At 46.5% G+C, this 15,936-nt stretch overlaps 1 protein-coding gene across 1 annotated transcript in view; it reads right to left on the reverse strand.

The window, feature by feature from the left end:
• focad (focadhesin) overlaps window positions 1-15,397 on the reverse strand; it is a 101,385-nt gene extending 85,988 nt beyond the window's left edge. The window contains 4 exon segments of the mRNA XM_042345172.1: window positions 1,375-1,422; window positions 1,424-1,450; window positions 1,629-1,723; window positions 15,335-15,397. Coding sequence (XP_042201106.1) covers window positions 1,375-1,422; window positions 1,424-1,450; window positions 1,629-1,682 — 129 coding nt within the window. The 5' untranslated portion in view covers window positions 1,683-1,723; window positions 15,335-15,397.
• Window positions 15,398-15,936: the final 539 nt, after the last annotated feature.

Below are 15,936 nucleotides of genomic sequence, written 5' to 3' on the forward strand. Positions count from 1 at the left end.
TCCTTCAGACTCACCGAACCCATGCGCAATTTGCGCATCAGGTTCAATCTCCAGCTTTCCTTTCTACCCCACATCCGTTCCTTGACCAGGACTGCTTTTTTCTACCTCCATCACATTGCCCGCCTCCTGCCGTACCTCACAACCAAAGCAGCCTAAACCCTCCTCCACACCTTCGTCACTTCCCAGCTGGACTATTCTAATGCCCTCTGCGCTGGTATCCCCAGCTCCACCATACACAAATCAAACTAATTAAAAACTCCGCTGCCCGGATACTCACCCACACAAAACTCTGTATCCCAGTCACATCAGTCCTTGCCAGGCTCCACTGGCTCCCAATTACCGAAAGGATCGATTTCAAGATCCTTTCACTTGTTTTCAAATCCCTTCATGTCCTCGCATCTCCCTACCTATCCAATTTTCCGGCCCATTCCACCACCCGCTGCCTTCATTCGGCTGGCTCCATCCTCCTGTTTTTTCCCTTATCCTCTCCATCAGTGGCTGTACCTTCAGCCACTACGCCCTGAAACTCTGGAACTCTTTCTCTAAATCTCTCTCTGCCTTGTCCCCTCCCACTCCACTTTCAAATCCCGCCTGAAGACCATCCTTTTTGATCATGCTTACGGTCATCTCCCCCCTGCCTCTCCCGCGGCTCGGTGTCAAGACTCCGCCACTGTCAAACGCTCCGGGATGCTACCCTGCGTGAAGAGCACTATATAATTGCAAGTTGTATAGTGTAATTAAGCTACAGATCTTGATACTGCTCAAATAATACTTTAATTCAAGCACAATTAATGTTAGAAGTGCCATCCTTTGGATGAGATGTTAAATCAAGGCTCCCTCTGCCACTGTTTGTGGAACTGTTGCTGTGTGCAAACTGACTGCTATGTTTGCCTGCAAAATAGAATAACTAACCTTTACAGTAAATCTTGTAAAATCCAAAGTTGAAAGTCCGGATGTGGGGCTTGAGCCCACAACTTTCTGACAATGAGCCTGGCTGACAAATGCCAACCACAGATAGAGAGTGGGCAAAACAGAAAGTTTAGAAGAGGGAGTTCCATAGATTGGGGAATAGATGCCGAAGGCCTTTCCACTCATGATAGGGTGGAGGTAGCGGAGAAAAGTGGGCATTGCAATTTCTAAACAGAATAGAACACTACACAGTGAAACACAGTAACGGAGCTCCAATCCAGAAGGCAAGCTCAGGCTCCAATGCCGGGAAAGTATTTGTAGCTGGGTGCATGCACGAGAAGCGTTCAAGACCCGTTAACCACACTGTGCTCTTATCCGCATTGACTGATCTTAATCAGTGTGGGAATCAGACCCTCTAAAAGGCAACCTCTTTGAGCACTTCAACCTCACAGATTAAGTACAAACCTGAGTGGATGAATAGTTTATCAGCGATGACGCTTCTTTTTCTTTTAACTACAGCAGCGACCAAATACCCCACAGCCTGCGCAAAAAGGAAAATTAGATATTACAACAAAAACAAGTTGCAATTATATAGCGCCCTTCAAGCGGAGTAGAGTCCTGGAGATCTTATTAATAATAATCCGCCACAATTCTAGTCTCAGGAACTTTAAAAACCAGGAAGTGCAAAGTATTTTTCAGTAATTGTGAAGTCTCATTACCTGTGACTGGATCACCGAATTCTGGAATTCAAATCTCTTCTTTAAATCCTCCATTATTCTTGTTCAACACTATTGAGGCATTATTCCAGGAAATCCTGTAAGTATACATTTGGGATGAGATTTATCTTGTATTATGTTGGAAAAAAGCATTGTTGAAGGTCTTTATGTTGAATTGTCTTAGCCAACCAGCATGTCTACTGTAAGTGTCTGAATCAAGTTTCAGTGCTGGTGCTCACTCCGGGAGTCTGACTATAATGACCCCTTTTAAGAAAACAATAATTCTAATTCACGCTCTTTGGTTTGCCCAATGCTTTACAGTTGCACATTACGTGGAATTACATAGACTATACAGCAGGGTTGTCCAAAACAATAGCCACTAGCAACTTGTGGCGAATTGGCAATCCAGCTGTGGCTAAATTGCATTTTTGATTGGTAAATAGAAAATGAATAATAGACAGCGTCGTCAGACTATTGTATTGGACAACTACTCTGGATGTTCTGTATGAAGAGATTTGACTCTGGATGTTCTGTATGAAGTGGTTTGATCCTGGATGTTCTGTGTGAAGAGGTTTGACTCTGGATGTACCGTGTGAATGGGTTTGACTGTGATCTGGTTTCACTCAGCTCTCGTGGCATCCCCAATCACAAACACATCAACATCTTCAAACTTTCACATGTTTTCTGCCAAATTTCTCTCATTCTCTTTGCTCCCCATTCTTCACATTTATCTTATCTTTGAAGTAAATTTGATAAAAGGGATAAAACTAACTATCTGTCGAGAAACACGATATAGCATTGTCAAACATTGATAATTTGCACTTCGTGGGGATAGATATCTTAAAGGAAATCAAATTTCACCAGACATGCATTTCAGAACTGTGTTTTACATTTATTTACTGGGTTATTCTACTGGCTGTAATACGTTTGCCTACCTGGAACAATGAGAAGCATAGTGAATAAAACTGCATGAATTGACTCCTCCCAATATCTGACAACAGTTAATTTCTCTTTTGTGACAGCACCACTGGAAAGGTAAAGCTGCATCTTGAATCACACGGATATTTATTTACCAGAACTTCAAATCACCAAAGTGAAATTCTCTTCAAAGGTAAATTACAATAGAGAGCTAATTATCCATGCTAATTCAGATATTGATCCCTTTGAGGATAAGCAACAAACAGGACACATAAATGGACATCACGCAACATACAAAATGGCTTCAGTACTATCTAAAAAATTGTTATAGCAGGAATTATATCTTGACAGTATAGTAGCACATTGCCAGCTGTTCATTTACTAAACTTCTGTCTCTGAGCCTCTTTCTTTTCCTAGCTCTTCTGACTGTAATCCTATAAAAGTATAGTGTAAAACTTACTTTTTCAGCACTAACAGTCATACTTATAGGAGAAAATGCTGCTAATCCCATGTGCAATGTTGTGTGCATGCCTACGGTAGCTAAGCACACTGCTCTCAGTAACTAGATTGTGTCTTTAGCAACCACGTACACACGAGTATTGCAGAATTTCTTTTCAGTGAGAAAACAACAACTTGCATTTATATTGTACCCCGCTCTTGTGGCATTACCCCGAGCCAGGGAGAGAGGGAAGATGACCATAAGTACAGTCTAAGGGGAAAATCTTCAGGTGCAATCTGAAAACAGGCAAGAAAGGGAACAAGGCGAAGGGATTGAGGTAGGGAGTTTCAGGCCATAGTGGCTGAAAGTACAGGCAACTATTGTGGAGTGGAGACGATAGTGTGGAGTGGAGGGATGTGCAGAAGGCCAGAGCCTGCTGAGTGAAGGGGGCAGGTGGAGGAGTGGGTAAGCAGGTCGGAGAGGTTGGAAGAAGACACCATGCTACTTTTGTAGGATAACACATCAGCCAATATATGTACAATATGGGTTCATCCTATCAATTTAGGCTGGACTTCCAACAGAGCCCAGAGATTAAAAGAAACAGCTCTGAACCACTGTGCCACTCAGTCCCAGGATACTCACTTTTCTTTTTAAGAAACACAGTTGCTATGGCTGTTAAATACACAGTCCTAGAGAACAGTATGAGGTGCAACAATAACCCACATGGCATTGGAATCCTGCAATATAATAAGGTATTAAATCCATGGCAACATCAAGGTTTGTAATTTGTTCTGTAGCCTTACAATATTATAGATGAATCCCTCGGGATTTGTCTTGTTGGTTTAAGAGAAGAGATGTCTAAAGTATCACAGAAACAAACTACTTTCCTTGACATTGATTCGTAAAGAGATAAAAGGCAAGAGTATAATCCTATTGTACTAGCGTTGGCTGCAGCCAAGAAACCAACCGCAAAACCATTAATACTTACATTCCAGTCTGGAATTGTGAATACCATCTGATTTCTAAGGAGGAATATTGATACAAAAAAACAATGGTCTATTAGCTTTTATATGTGGTTTTCTTTTTGTCCTACCTGTACTGTGTCTTCAACATTTGTGTGCAATAACAACTTGCATTTATGAAACGGAGATGGAGTGAGAGCCCGTGCAGGATGGGGGGGGTAACTTGGAAGCACAGTCAAAAAGAAAATCCCTGGTAGATTTTGAAAGTACAGAGGGAGAGCCAAGGCAGAGGGATTTAGATATGTGGTAAGTTAGGTCGGTTTAGTTTTGTTTGTTGGTCTTTTTTTAAGGACGTTGTTCACTTTGGATTTGCAAATCACTGTTTCCACAGATAAATATTCTCAAAACTGTAAGTCGCAATTAACACTTACAAATCCACTTTGTGACAATGCCTTTTGGACTCCCTGCAAATTCTATTATTACCAGGAGGATTCGCAAGATTCCCTAAGGATTTTAATAGCTATCAAAATGAAACCTGCTTGAAAAAAATAGGAAATGGATGGTACAGTTGTTGTCACCAAATTGATGATTTAAAAGTCCCTTCCTTCTGTTGGCTGCCAGGCTTTACATAGAATGAATATGCCCTCTGTCCCTAATTCCTTAAGTCACATTTCAGTACCAATTCACTCCAACATACACACAGATGGAGCAGGGGGTTGTGTCCTAGGGATGGAGTTCAAGCCCATTGCTATGGGAATGCAAATGGAGTTTGACTCTGCACCTACCTGTGAGAACCCTAATCTACAGGTTCTTCATTCTAACATTGGTTTGAGACATTAACCAAGCTCCCGTGTACCTGTTCAGGTGGACATTAAAGATCCTATGACAATAGTCGAAAAGAGAAGGGAGTTTCTCCCAGTTGCTAATCCTCCTGACACGAGACGCCATCCGGCGTGGAGGGTGCTATATAAATCCAAGTTGTTGTTGTTGTTGAAAGACGCTATATCTAATGTAAAGTGCAGTGACTGTGTATTTAAAAACTCCAGACTGGATTTAAAAGTTAGCATAATGATCAGAGATCACTTTTGCCCAAAGTTAACATCTCGGCTTTAACATTTTTTGTAACACTTTTAGGATATAATTTAGGATGCTATTCAAATCCCATACTTCATGTATCTACTTAACTAAAGTGTCACCGAGTCAGTGGAGCTGGGGCTACTCACATTACAATATTACGTGGGATTTGATAGGGAAAAAGAGAACAAAACTGAAAATAATCTTTGCTGAAAGCAAGCAAATAGCAAGTTATTGGCACAGAAAGGAAGGGAGAACAAGCAGGGGTTGTGAAAATCTCAATGAGCAGGTGGGAAGCTACCTGAACTATTCAGGCTGTGGTCATATCTTACCTCAGGGTATTCATAAATTAATTACAGGATCTCTCACACTTTGACAGAGTGTGAAAACACATAGATGGAATTGCATGTTAAATTCAGGCCACCACTGGCCGTCTCAGATGTTTTTAAGTTTTGGTGAATGGATTCCACGACATCGAACAGGTTTAATTACACACAAAGTACTGCAACAGGAAATGATTTCTACTTTGGGAATCTGCAACAAATACTGTGTGTTGCAGCACGGAACAATCAGGTTTCGTTGCACTATTCCCCTGTTCCCTTCAAAAGCTAAATAGGTGTTAAATAGGTGCCGCTAACAACAGGAGCTTTTAGATTATACTTGAGATACAAGAAACACTCAACTGGTCGCCCTGACCTATTAGCAGCCTGACACTGAGTATAAGTTTAAAATTGAGAGATTTATGGCATAATTGAACATGAAATTCTGCATACTTGCTGTTGGGAATACAGAACATAGGCATTCTGTAAAGAAATATACCAGATCTGATAAGCTGTGAAGGCAATATCTTTCAGGTGATATTTTAAGAAGATCCTCCTAAACTTTGTTTTAGATCTGCTCCTGGCAATCTTATATTAAGCCTTTATATTTATGCATTGTTGGAGATGCCATGCTTCAGTCAAAAAAAGAGAAGGGAGTTTCTCCTGTTGTCCTGGCCAACAATCCTCCAGATAAAATTGGTCACTCATTTCTTGGCTGTGAATGTGGGACATTGTTGTGTGCGAATGGCTCCTGTGTTCATCTAAAAATACACAGTCACTACAGTTTACAGAAAATATGTGAAGCTCTTTGAGGTGTTACACAGTGAGAGGTTGGAATGTGGAGCGGAGCAGTGCAGTTGGGAGGAAAAAAACATTGTGTGACTTCACAGGTCACTGGACTTTTTTTTAAAAAAGGATACCTCCGTATTGAACTCTCTGCATCAATGCCTTCGCCTCACCTCTCTTTATCTATTTTTAAATTCCACTTTAAGACCTACCTCTTTGACCGGTTAAAACAGTTTTAAACCTATACAGCCCTACAAAACATTCTGACTCCCCTCAGATAATACAAAGTACTAATAATCCTTGCATTTGATATAGCCCCTTATCACGTCTTTGAGACGTCTCAAAGTGCTTCACAGAATATACTGTAAAGTGAATTGACTAAACATTTTGTGGTAAGTTACTGTATTTAGTAGTACTTGTGAAAACACTGGAACCTTGGGAGTCAAAGAGTATTCTCAACGGAACTTAGTCTGCACAAAGTCTGAAAGATTTTTTTTCAAAACTATAAAACTAAAATGGCCTGACTAACACACCAGAATTTATACCAAAAAAATCGTATCTGAAATGTGTCTCTCAAAGTAAATGGAAATGGACTTCCAGATGTCAGACACCTGAGTTGAAATTTTACTGGCTTATATCCTCAAGGGGATCGAGCGCAACTACAAGACTTAGAATTTTTTTATGAAACATATACTGTTACAGGGCTAAAATTTAAGTAACTGAAAAACAATACATACTTTTTATTTTACGTAAAGGTGACCCTAGCTGAGAGACAGCACAAATTTAAAAAATCCAGGGACTATATTATATTATAACTTATCATGTTCACTGCATAAGCATAAGGACAAATTGTTTACTGTGGTGCATAATGCTGAAAATTATCCAGTGAGGTATCAAAATGGTGTCAAAAAACACGAATAACCACATAACTCATAAGCAGTAACTCGTCAGCCAGGTTTCGTGGCTGACAAAACTGTTAAAAGGTTCTCGACAGCCGTCAGACCACACATGTGGTGTAAACAGGACAGATCGCATGTTTATAAAAGGAATATGGAAAATATTTCATCAATGAAATTTATAACTCAGAAGAACAAAACAAATGAGGTGGTCAGATGGATGGAAATTTTCCGTACATTGCTCACAGTCCGGCCGACATGCATTTATGTTGAATCTGATTTTCAGTAAACTTTGAAATGCATAAAATTGAGCCATTTACTTTGCAAAGAGTGGGAAGGTCCTCAAATTACAGTCGAGTTTCACTGTACTCAAAGTCTAGTATTGGTGTTCATGGAATGAGACTCTTTGTAAATTTTGGTAGTTTGTCACTTTAAATGCTCTACAGAAAACTTGTTTGTGCCGCTAATGAAAGTCAGATAAAGTCTCAGAGCTCTTTTGCTCGTGGAACATTATCTTGCACGTTGCTTCACGTCATATGGGGCAGCCAATTTCACGTTGCAAGAACGAGTTTGCTTTTACCTTCATAAAGACACAATTAACCATTCTGACACTCATCACTGTTCAATAGTACATTCACAGCATAACATGTACTCCATAGAAATAGGCATCATAACTTTCATGTTCTGAGAAGAGATCAGGAAGTCTAAACACCTTAATGAAAAATACCATAAACAACCAATGAACAGCAACAGTCCCTTGTTTCGCCCACAAAAGAATACACAGTCGATCCACTTGACAGTATATCAAGTGAATCGCTTTGAGACGTCTTGTCGTCATAATAAAGCGCTATTTCAAATTCGAGGATTATTATCATTATTAATGGTTTAAACTGAGGTTTTTGGAAGTGATTGAGTGTTGTCACCAAACCAGAAACAGTAGAATCAGATCATAATTCACTAGGAGTCAGTCTGGATAACATACTGACAGGAGAACAGCCAGCAATCAGTCTGGAGATGATTCTACAAATTAAAAACATTCACCTCACACATTTGAGAATCATAGAATTATAAAGCACACAAGGAGGTCATTTGGCTCATCGTGCCCATGCCAACTCTTGAAAGAGCTATTCAAATGAATCCCACTCCCCCGCTCTTTCCCCATAGTCTTGTAGATTTGTCCTCCCCAAATATCTATTCACTTCTCTCTTGAAAGTTGTTATTGAATTTGCTTCCACCACCCTTTCAAGCAATGCATTCCATACCCGAACAACTCGCTGTGTGAACAAATTTCTCATCTCCCATATGGTTCTTTTGACAACTATCTTAAATCTGTGTCCACTGGTTACCAACCCACCCGCCAGTGGAAACAGTTTCTCCCTGTTCACTCTATCAAAACCCCTCATAATTTTGAACACTTCTATTAAGTCTCCTCTTAACATTCTCTGCTGCAAGGAGAACAATCCCAGCTTCTAACCCCATGTCAGCTTGTCCTCTCCCTCCGTTCAGTGAACACCAGCCTGCTTCAGATCCCCTGAACTTCCCAACCCACCATTGGTGGTCGGGCATTCAGCATCTCTGCCCTCGTACTTCAGAACTCTATCCCACAATCCCTCCGCCTCAACCCCCCTCTTGCCTCCTTCAAGGCCCATCTAAAGACTTTCCTCTTCGACCATGCCTTCGGCCGCCCTCCAACCCCCACAGCCATTGCCATCAACCCTTCCTGACCCCAACTACCAGCTCGGGTCCAAAAAACCCTGACTGTCTAGCACCCTGGGACGTCTTTCCGACATGAAGGGCGCTATAAAAGTGTCATTTGTTGTAGTTGTTGTTCTCTATTCTCTCCACATAACCCAAGTCCCTCATTCCTGCTACCATGGTGGTAAATCTCCTTTGCACCCTCTCCAATGCTTTGACATCCTTCCTAAAATGTAGTGCCCAGAACTGAACACAGTCTCCAGCTGAGGCCCATCAAAACTTCCTATGAGGGGTTTGATAGAGTGAACAGGGAGAAACTTCCTGACTTTTGTATCCTATGCTTCTATTTATAAAACCTAGTATCCCGTATGCTTTTTCTTATATCAGCTTTATCTACCTGTCCTGCCTCCTTCAAAGATTTATTTATATGAACCCTCTGTTCCTTCACCCCCTTTATGATTGTACCATCAGCTGATATTGTCTCTCCTCATTCTTCCTCCCAAAATCCATCACTTCACAGTTCTCCACATTAAACTTCACCTGCCACACGTCTGCTCATTTTACCAGTCGGTCTATGTGCCCTTGCAGTCTGCTACTATCCTCCTCACTGTTTACTACTTTTCCTAGTTCAGTACAAAACTCCTCACTGTTTACTACTTTTCCCAGCTTAGTAGGGTGCTGTACAAATGCGAGTCGTTGTAGTACTGTAGACACCATTGCTGATCAGAGAGTAGGTTAATGAGAGTTACTATATGGGTTATACTAAGACTATATGAGTTCAAAATCCCAACGTGGGGCTTGAACCCTCAACTTTCTGACGAAAGAGACGAGAGCGCTACCATCTGTGTCAGGCTGCCCTACAGACAAAGAGCTTAGTTAAGTAGGGTAGACAAGAGCTGCAAGAGATCACAAAGTGTCAAATGTATTTTAAATGTCAACAAATAAAAGGAGGAATTAGAGGGACAAAAGACATTGATGTGACTGGTAAATTGGTGAGATATGATCTGTTTTTTGCAATCAAACCTCCATTTGAGTTAAATCAGGAGGTAAATCCTGAATTAGTAAGTGGCATTTGACATCAGGGAACACTCTGCATGCATACCTCATGAAACAGCACATAGTTCATGAATTAATTTTACTACACACAGTTATAACAGCAAAAGAATGGTTAACAGGAAAACCAACCCTGATCTTGAATCGTTTGTAAAACATATAGTAACCTTCATCAGCCCACTCCGTTACAGCAACGGTATCTACAGTACAACGATGACTTGCATTTGTACAGCACCCTTCCTGTAGGATGGTGTCTGGAAGCAATTTACATGACTGGTCATGTCAAGCAAGGGAAACGGTGAGGGGGAGGTAATATGGATTGGTTAAACTGTGACGAAATAAATACACCATGTGTACTAAACACGTCTTACCAGATCTGCAAAACAGATTCAAATCTCTCAACTGATGACAGCAGGTGCATTGAACATGGTTCCCCCTCAAAGCAAGGTTCAACATAACAGTAATTTAGAGTCTATTATGTCTGAGATTCTTCCCCACCACCACCTTTTAGAAATTGAGGTAGATTTTCCGTCATTCTGTCAGCAGATTTTCATTAAAAAGCAATTAATACCTGTTCAGTCCTCTCTGCACACACAGCACCTTCATTCCATTCTTCACAAGGCAGACAAATGTGGCTCACTACCCCTCAAGCTGAAGGCTGGATCGAACATAGTTTTATCGCTTTGGACATCAAAATCTAGTTAAACTGCTTGTTAATCACCTGTAATTTTGTAGAACAGATTTTAAGCTCTTGCACCCCCCCCCCCCCACCCCTTCACTCTCTTTGTAGTGCAGGATCCAGAATTATTTACAAAATAAATGACGGAAGAGATGGAGTGGAAACACAAGCAAGTTTGGAAATAATAATCCTCGGATTTGATACATCCCTTAACACTTGAACACTGCCTGATGCAGTGACCTCTATCAACATCCTGTCCTCCTGGGGAACTTCTCCTGATTAATACTATGGCATCTTTAATGTCCTCCCGAAGAGGCAGATGGGCCTTGGTTTAGTCTCAGCTGAAGGATGATCGTAATATAGCACATCCACAGCAATTGAGAGTCAGCCTAGACCAGAGGTTTGAAACTGTGGAGTGTGCCTCCCCAGGCGCCGATTACGTGCCTGCCAGCAGTCCTGGGTATCACAAGCTAGCCCCATGTCCCGGTAAGATTGCTCCGCCGATGGCCCAGTCCAGCGATAGTGTTTAGTGTTGATGGCCAGATCGCACCAGTGATAGCCATCCCTGCGTCATGAAGAGTGACCCCTTCTCTGAAATAATTTTGCCCACCAGTATCTATAGAACTAAAGTAACATATATATACATATATATAACCATATACAAGGATTATTATATACTTAAGACAATCATTATACTAAGCTTTTATATTAGTAAAAGTAGCAAAACAGATTAAAAAGATACATGGTGATCAGCCAAACTGCAGTTTCCTATTGGACTTGTCAATGCAAAACTTATAATCTCATCGTTTGTGATCGACTCAAAATTCAACAGCATTATAGCACAAAATCTAGGAAGTCATCGATCAGGGCGAGGGGACGGCAATGATATAATGATGTAAATAAAATGAAAAGAAGTATCTCCCCCCACGCTCCCCCACCCACCCACACACACACACACACACCAGGAGCTCAAGGAAGAGTTACTCTTCCTTCTCCTCCCTCGTGGGCACCAATGGGCCTCGCTACGGTGAAGATTTCTGGGATTTTTCCCATTCAGCTCCTGCAAATTCTAACAGATAGGATTATCCCAGACGGACAAGCAGCTTGCACCTAATGCTTTCTTGGAATTATGTAAGGCAAGTTGCATGGCTCCAACAGGAGAATGCACATTCCATTCCAATACAAGTGATTTTCCATGTGTAAATGGGATGCATTTTCAAAGAACACGGGAAGCCTAGAGCAGAAAGGATATGAACTGCAGAGATCTGCATAAACTGCAGTTTATAGAGGGTTAACAACAACAATTGTATTAAAATGGTGACATGCAAGGAAGATCAGAGAAGACAGCATTGGACAAATAATAATAATCCTTGCATTTGATATAGCGCCTTATCATGTCTTCAAGCACATCTCAAAGCGCTGAAATTATCTGGAGGTGACAAAGACATGAATGGGTTTTAGGTAGGGAAGAAGATGAGAAATATTTTAGAGGTAGAAAAAAGCAATCTTATAATGAATGGAGCACTTTAATGAAAATACAGAACCCACAATCTAATTTGATTATGAATACAACATTTTGTCCACTCTAGCCATCTGTTATTTAATAATCCTCGCCTTTGATATAGTGCCTTATCATGTCATTGAATGTCTCAAAGTATTTTACAGGATTTACTGTAAAGTGCAGTCACTGTGCATTTGTAGGAAACCGCAGCAGCCAATTTGCACACAGCAGCATTATGTATGTATATGTATGCGAGATTCCCTCCCCTACACTCTCATCACCAAACTGTAACTGTTCACAAAATCATGAGTGAGGTTAGGATGAAGAAGAAGGCCCTTCGGTCCATTTGATCTCATGCTTCCAGAATACCCACCCACCATTTTCCCTACCACAAAATCAAGCTTTTTTTAAATGAGTCCCAATGGCCTGGTCTCAAACCCCTTTTCTGGCAACCTAATGCATATCTTCGCCACACCTCCTGCTAGCAGGCCTCTGCACTTGACTGATCTCAACCAATGGTGGCCATCCTGTTGTTTGCCTTAAGGCTCATATGGCGAAGGAGGGGGAAAGAAATCAGCCAGGGTATCTCACTCCTGATCATCATCCAGTCACAACTATTGGGCAGCAGTGAGTGCCAACCTGAGGTGAACAGCCTCTAAGATCAACCAGTGCCTGTGGCACCATATGAGTCACCACTTTGAAGTGAGTATGGAAGAAACAGGTTCATGATAAAGGTAGTGGCTCACCACACTGGTTATACAGTACCATAATCACCAATAAACTTCTCCACTTTTACTATGATCTCTTGACCAATGTACAGAATTTACTGACTTATTATGAAGCCCGCTCTCCCTTCCCCCAAGCCATTCGCGCACACAATACACAGTCGATCCACTTTACAGCTTCTGTGGAGCGTGTTAAGGCGTCTCAACGACATGATACAACAACAACAAAATTACATTTGTACACCGCCTTTCACATCAGGAGGATGTCCCAAGGCGCTGGACAGGCAGTGTTTCAGATCCCAGCTGGGGGTTCGGTTGGGGGAGGGAGGGTGATCGAAAGCACGATTGAAGAGGAGTGTCTTGAGATGGGTCTTGAAGGAGGCAAGGGAGGGGGCACTGCGGGATGGAGTTCCAGAGGGTGAGGACAGAGTGGCTGAAGGCTCGCCTGCCAATGGTGGGATGAGCAAGGCGGGGACGTGAAGCAGGCCAGGTTGGTACGTTAGGAGGTCGCAGAGGTAGCTTCACCGCTGTCTCACACCGCAGGCCGCCGAAACCCTCATACAGGCATTCATTACATTGAGGCTCGACTGTACAAACTCCTTGCTCCTCCAAAGGCTGAAGCCCGTGTGCTCTCCCGGACCAGGCTCCGTGACCCTATCACCCCATCCTGGCCCGACTCCACTGGCTTCCCATCACACAGGGGATACAGTTCAACATCCTGGTGCTCACCTTCACAGCCCTCCATGGTCTCGCTCCCCCACCTCTGTGACCTCCTAACCCCCACCATCCTGCCCGCTCCCTCTGCTCAGTGGGCTCCGGCCGGCTTCACCTCCCCCGCCTCACTCGCCCACTGTTGGCGGGAGGGCCTTCTGCCACTCTGCCCCCACCCTCTGGAACTCCATCCCGCAGTCCCTCCGCCTCACCCCCTCCCTCACCTCCTTCAAGACCCATCTCAAGACCCTCCTCTTCGACCGTGCGTTCGATCTGACCCCACCATCCTGACCCCGCCCCTCCCCATCCTGACCCCCGCCCCCCCATCCTGCCTCCACCCCCCCCCATCCTGACCCCCGCCCCTCCCATTCTGACCCCCGCCCCCCCATCCTGACCCCCCCCCCCATCCTGACCCCCACCCCCACCCCCCCATCCTGACCCCGCCCCCCACCCTGACCCCCGCCCCCCCCATCCTGACCCCCACCCCCCCATCCTGACCCCCGCCCCCCCATCCTGACCCCCACCCCCCATCCTGACCCCACCCCCCCATCCTGACCCCCACCCCCCATCCTGACCCCCACCCCCCATCCTGACCCCCACCCCCCATCCTGACCCCCGCCCCCAGCTCGGGTCTGAAACTCTGTCTGTCCAGAGCCTTGAGACGTCCCCCCGTTCCCCCCCCCCCGACGTGAAAGGCACTTTACAAATGTCATTTTGTTGTTGTTGTTTAACAAACAAATTAAACAGTCTAGTTATCCGCAGCGCGGGCACAGCCCCCCTCACCCCCCACCCCTCACCCACACCCCCCCCTCACACCCTCCCCTCCCCCCCACACACCCCTCACCCCCCCCACCCCCTCACCCCCCCACCCCTCACCCCTCCCTCCCCCCCACACACCCCTCACCCCCCCCACCCCACACCCCTCACCCCCCCCACCCCCTCACACCCCACACCCCTCACACCCCACACCCTCCTCTCCCCCCCACACCCCTCCCCCCCAAACACCCCTCACCCCCCCACCCCCTCACACCCCACACCCCTCACCCCCCCCACCCCTCACACCCCTCACCCCCCCCCACCCCCTCACACCCCACACCCTCACCCCCCCACCCCCTCACACCCCTCACCCCCCCCACCCCCTCACACCCCACACCCCCCACCCCCTCACACCCCACACCCCTCACCCCCCCACCCCCTCACACCCCACACCCCTCACCCCCCCACCCCCTCACACCCCACACCCCTCACACCCCACACCCCCTCACACCCCACACCCTCCTCTCCCCCCCCACACCCCTCACCCCCCACACACCCTCACCCCTAACCCCCCCCCTCACCCCCCCCCACCCCTCACACCCCACACCCCTCACCCCCCCACCCCCTCACACCCCTCACCCCCCCACCCCTCACACCCCACACCCTCACCCCCCACCCCTCACACCCCACACCCCCTCACACCCCACACCCCTCACACCCCACACCCCTCCTCTCCCCCCCACACCCCTCACCCCCCACACACCCCTCACCCCCTAACCCCCCCTCACCCCCCCCACCCCCTCACACCCCACACCCCCTCACACCCCACACCCCTCCTCTCCCCCCCCCACCCCTCACCCCCCCCACACACCCCTCACCCCCTAACCCCCCCCCCCACCCCCTCACACCCCTCACCCCCCCCACCCCCTCACACCCCTCCTCTCCCCCCCCACACCTCACACCCCCTCACACCCCACACCCCTGCTCTCCCCCCCCACACCCCCCCCTCACCCCTCAACCCCCCCTCACCCCCTCACCGCCCCCCCCCTCACCCCTCACCCCCTAACCCCCCCTCACCCCCCCCTCACGCCTCAACCCCTCACCCCCCCACCCCTCACACCCCTCCTCTCCCCCCCCTAACCCCCCTCCCCCCCCTCACCACCTCTCCCCCCCCGCCCCCCCCCCCTCACTTACGTGTTTCGGCCGAGAAGGGGCAGAGGCTGTCGGGAGGCGCTGCGGGTCCTGATCCCGGGGCCTGGGCCGCGCCGGGCAGGAGAGGCGGGGACAGGGCGGCCCGACCACAACCCGCACCTCCCGCTGTCTGTGACTGACTGACTGACTGAGTGTGAGGAGGGAGGGGGTGAGTGTGAGGAGGGAGGGGGTGAGTGTGAGGAGGGAGGGGGTGAGTGTGAGGAGGGAGGGGGTGAGTGTGAGGAGGGAGGAGGTGAGTGTGAGGAGGGAGGGGGTGGGTGTGAGGAGGGAGGGGGTGAGTGTGAGGAGGGGGTGGTGTGAGGAGAGGGTGGGTGTGAGGAGGTGAGTGAGTGTGAGGAGGGGGTGAGTGTGAGGGAGGGTGTGAGTGTGAGGAGGGGGTGAGTGAGTGTGAGGGGGGGGGTGTGAAGAGGGAGTGGGTGTGAGGAGGGGGTGGGTGTGAAGAGGGAGTGGGTGTGAGGAGGGGTGGGTGTGAGGAGGGGGTGAGTGTGAGGGGGGGGTGTGGGTGAGGGGGTGGGTGTGAGGGAGGATGTGAGTGTGAGGAGGGGGTGAGTGAGTGTGAGGTGGTGGGTGTGAGGAGGGGGTGG

This window comes from Callorhinchus milii, unplaced genomic scaffold (genome assembly GCF_018977255.1).
Source record: "Callorhinchus milii isolate IMCB2004 unplaced genomic scaffold, IMCB_Cmil_1.0 Scaffold32, whole genome shotgun sequence".
NCBI classification, from domain to species: Eukaryota; Metazoa; Chordata; class Chondrichthyes; order Chimaeriformes; family Callorhinchidae; genus Callorhinchus; species Callorhinchus milii.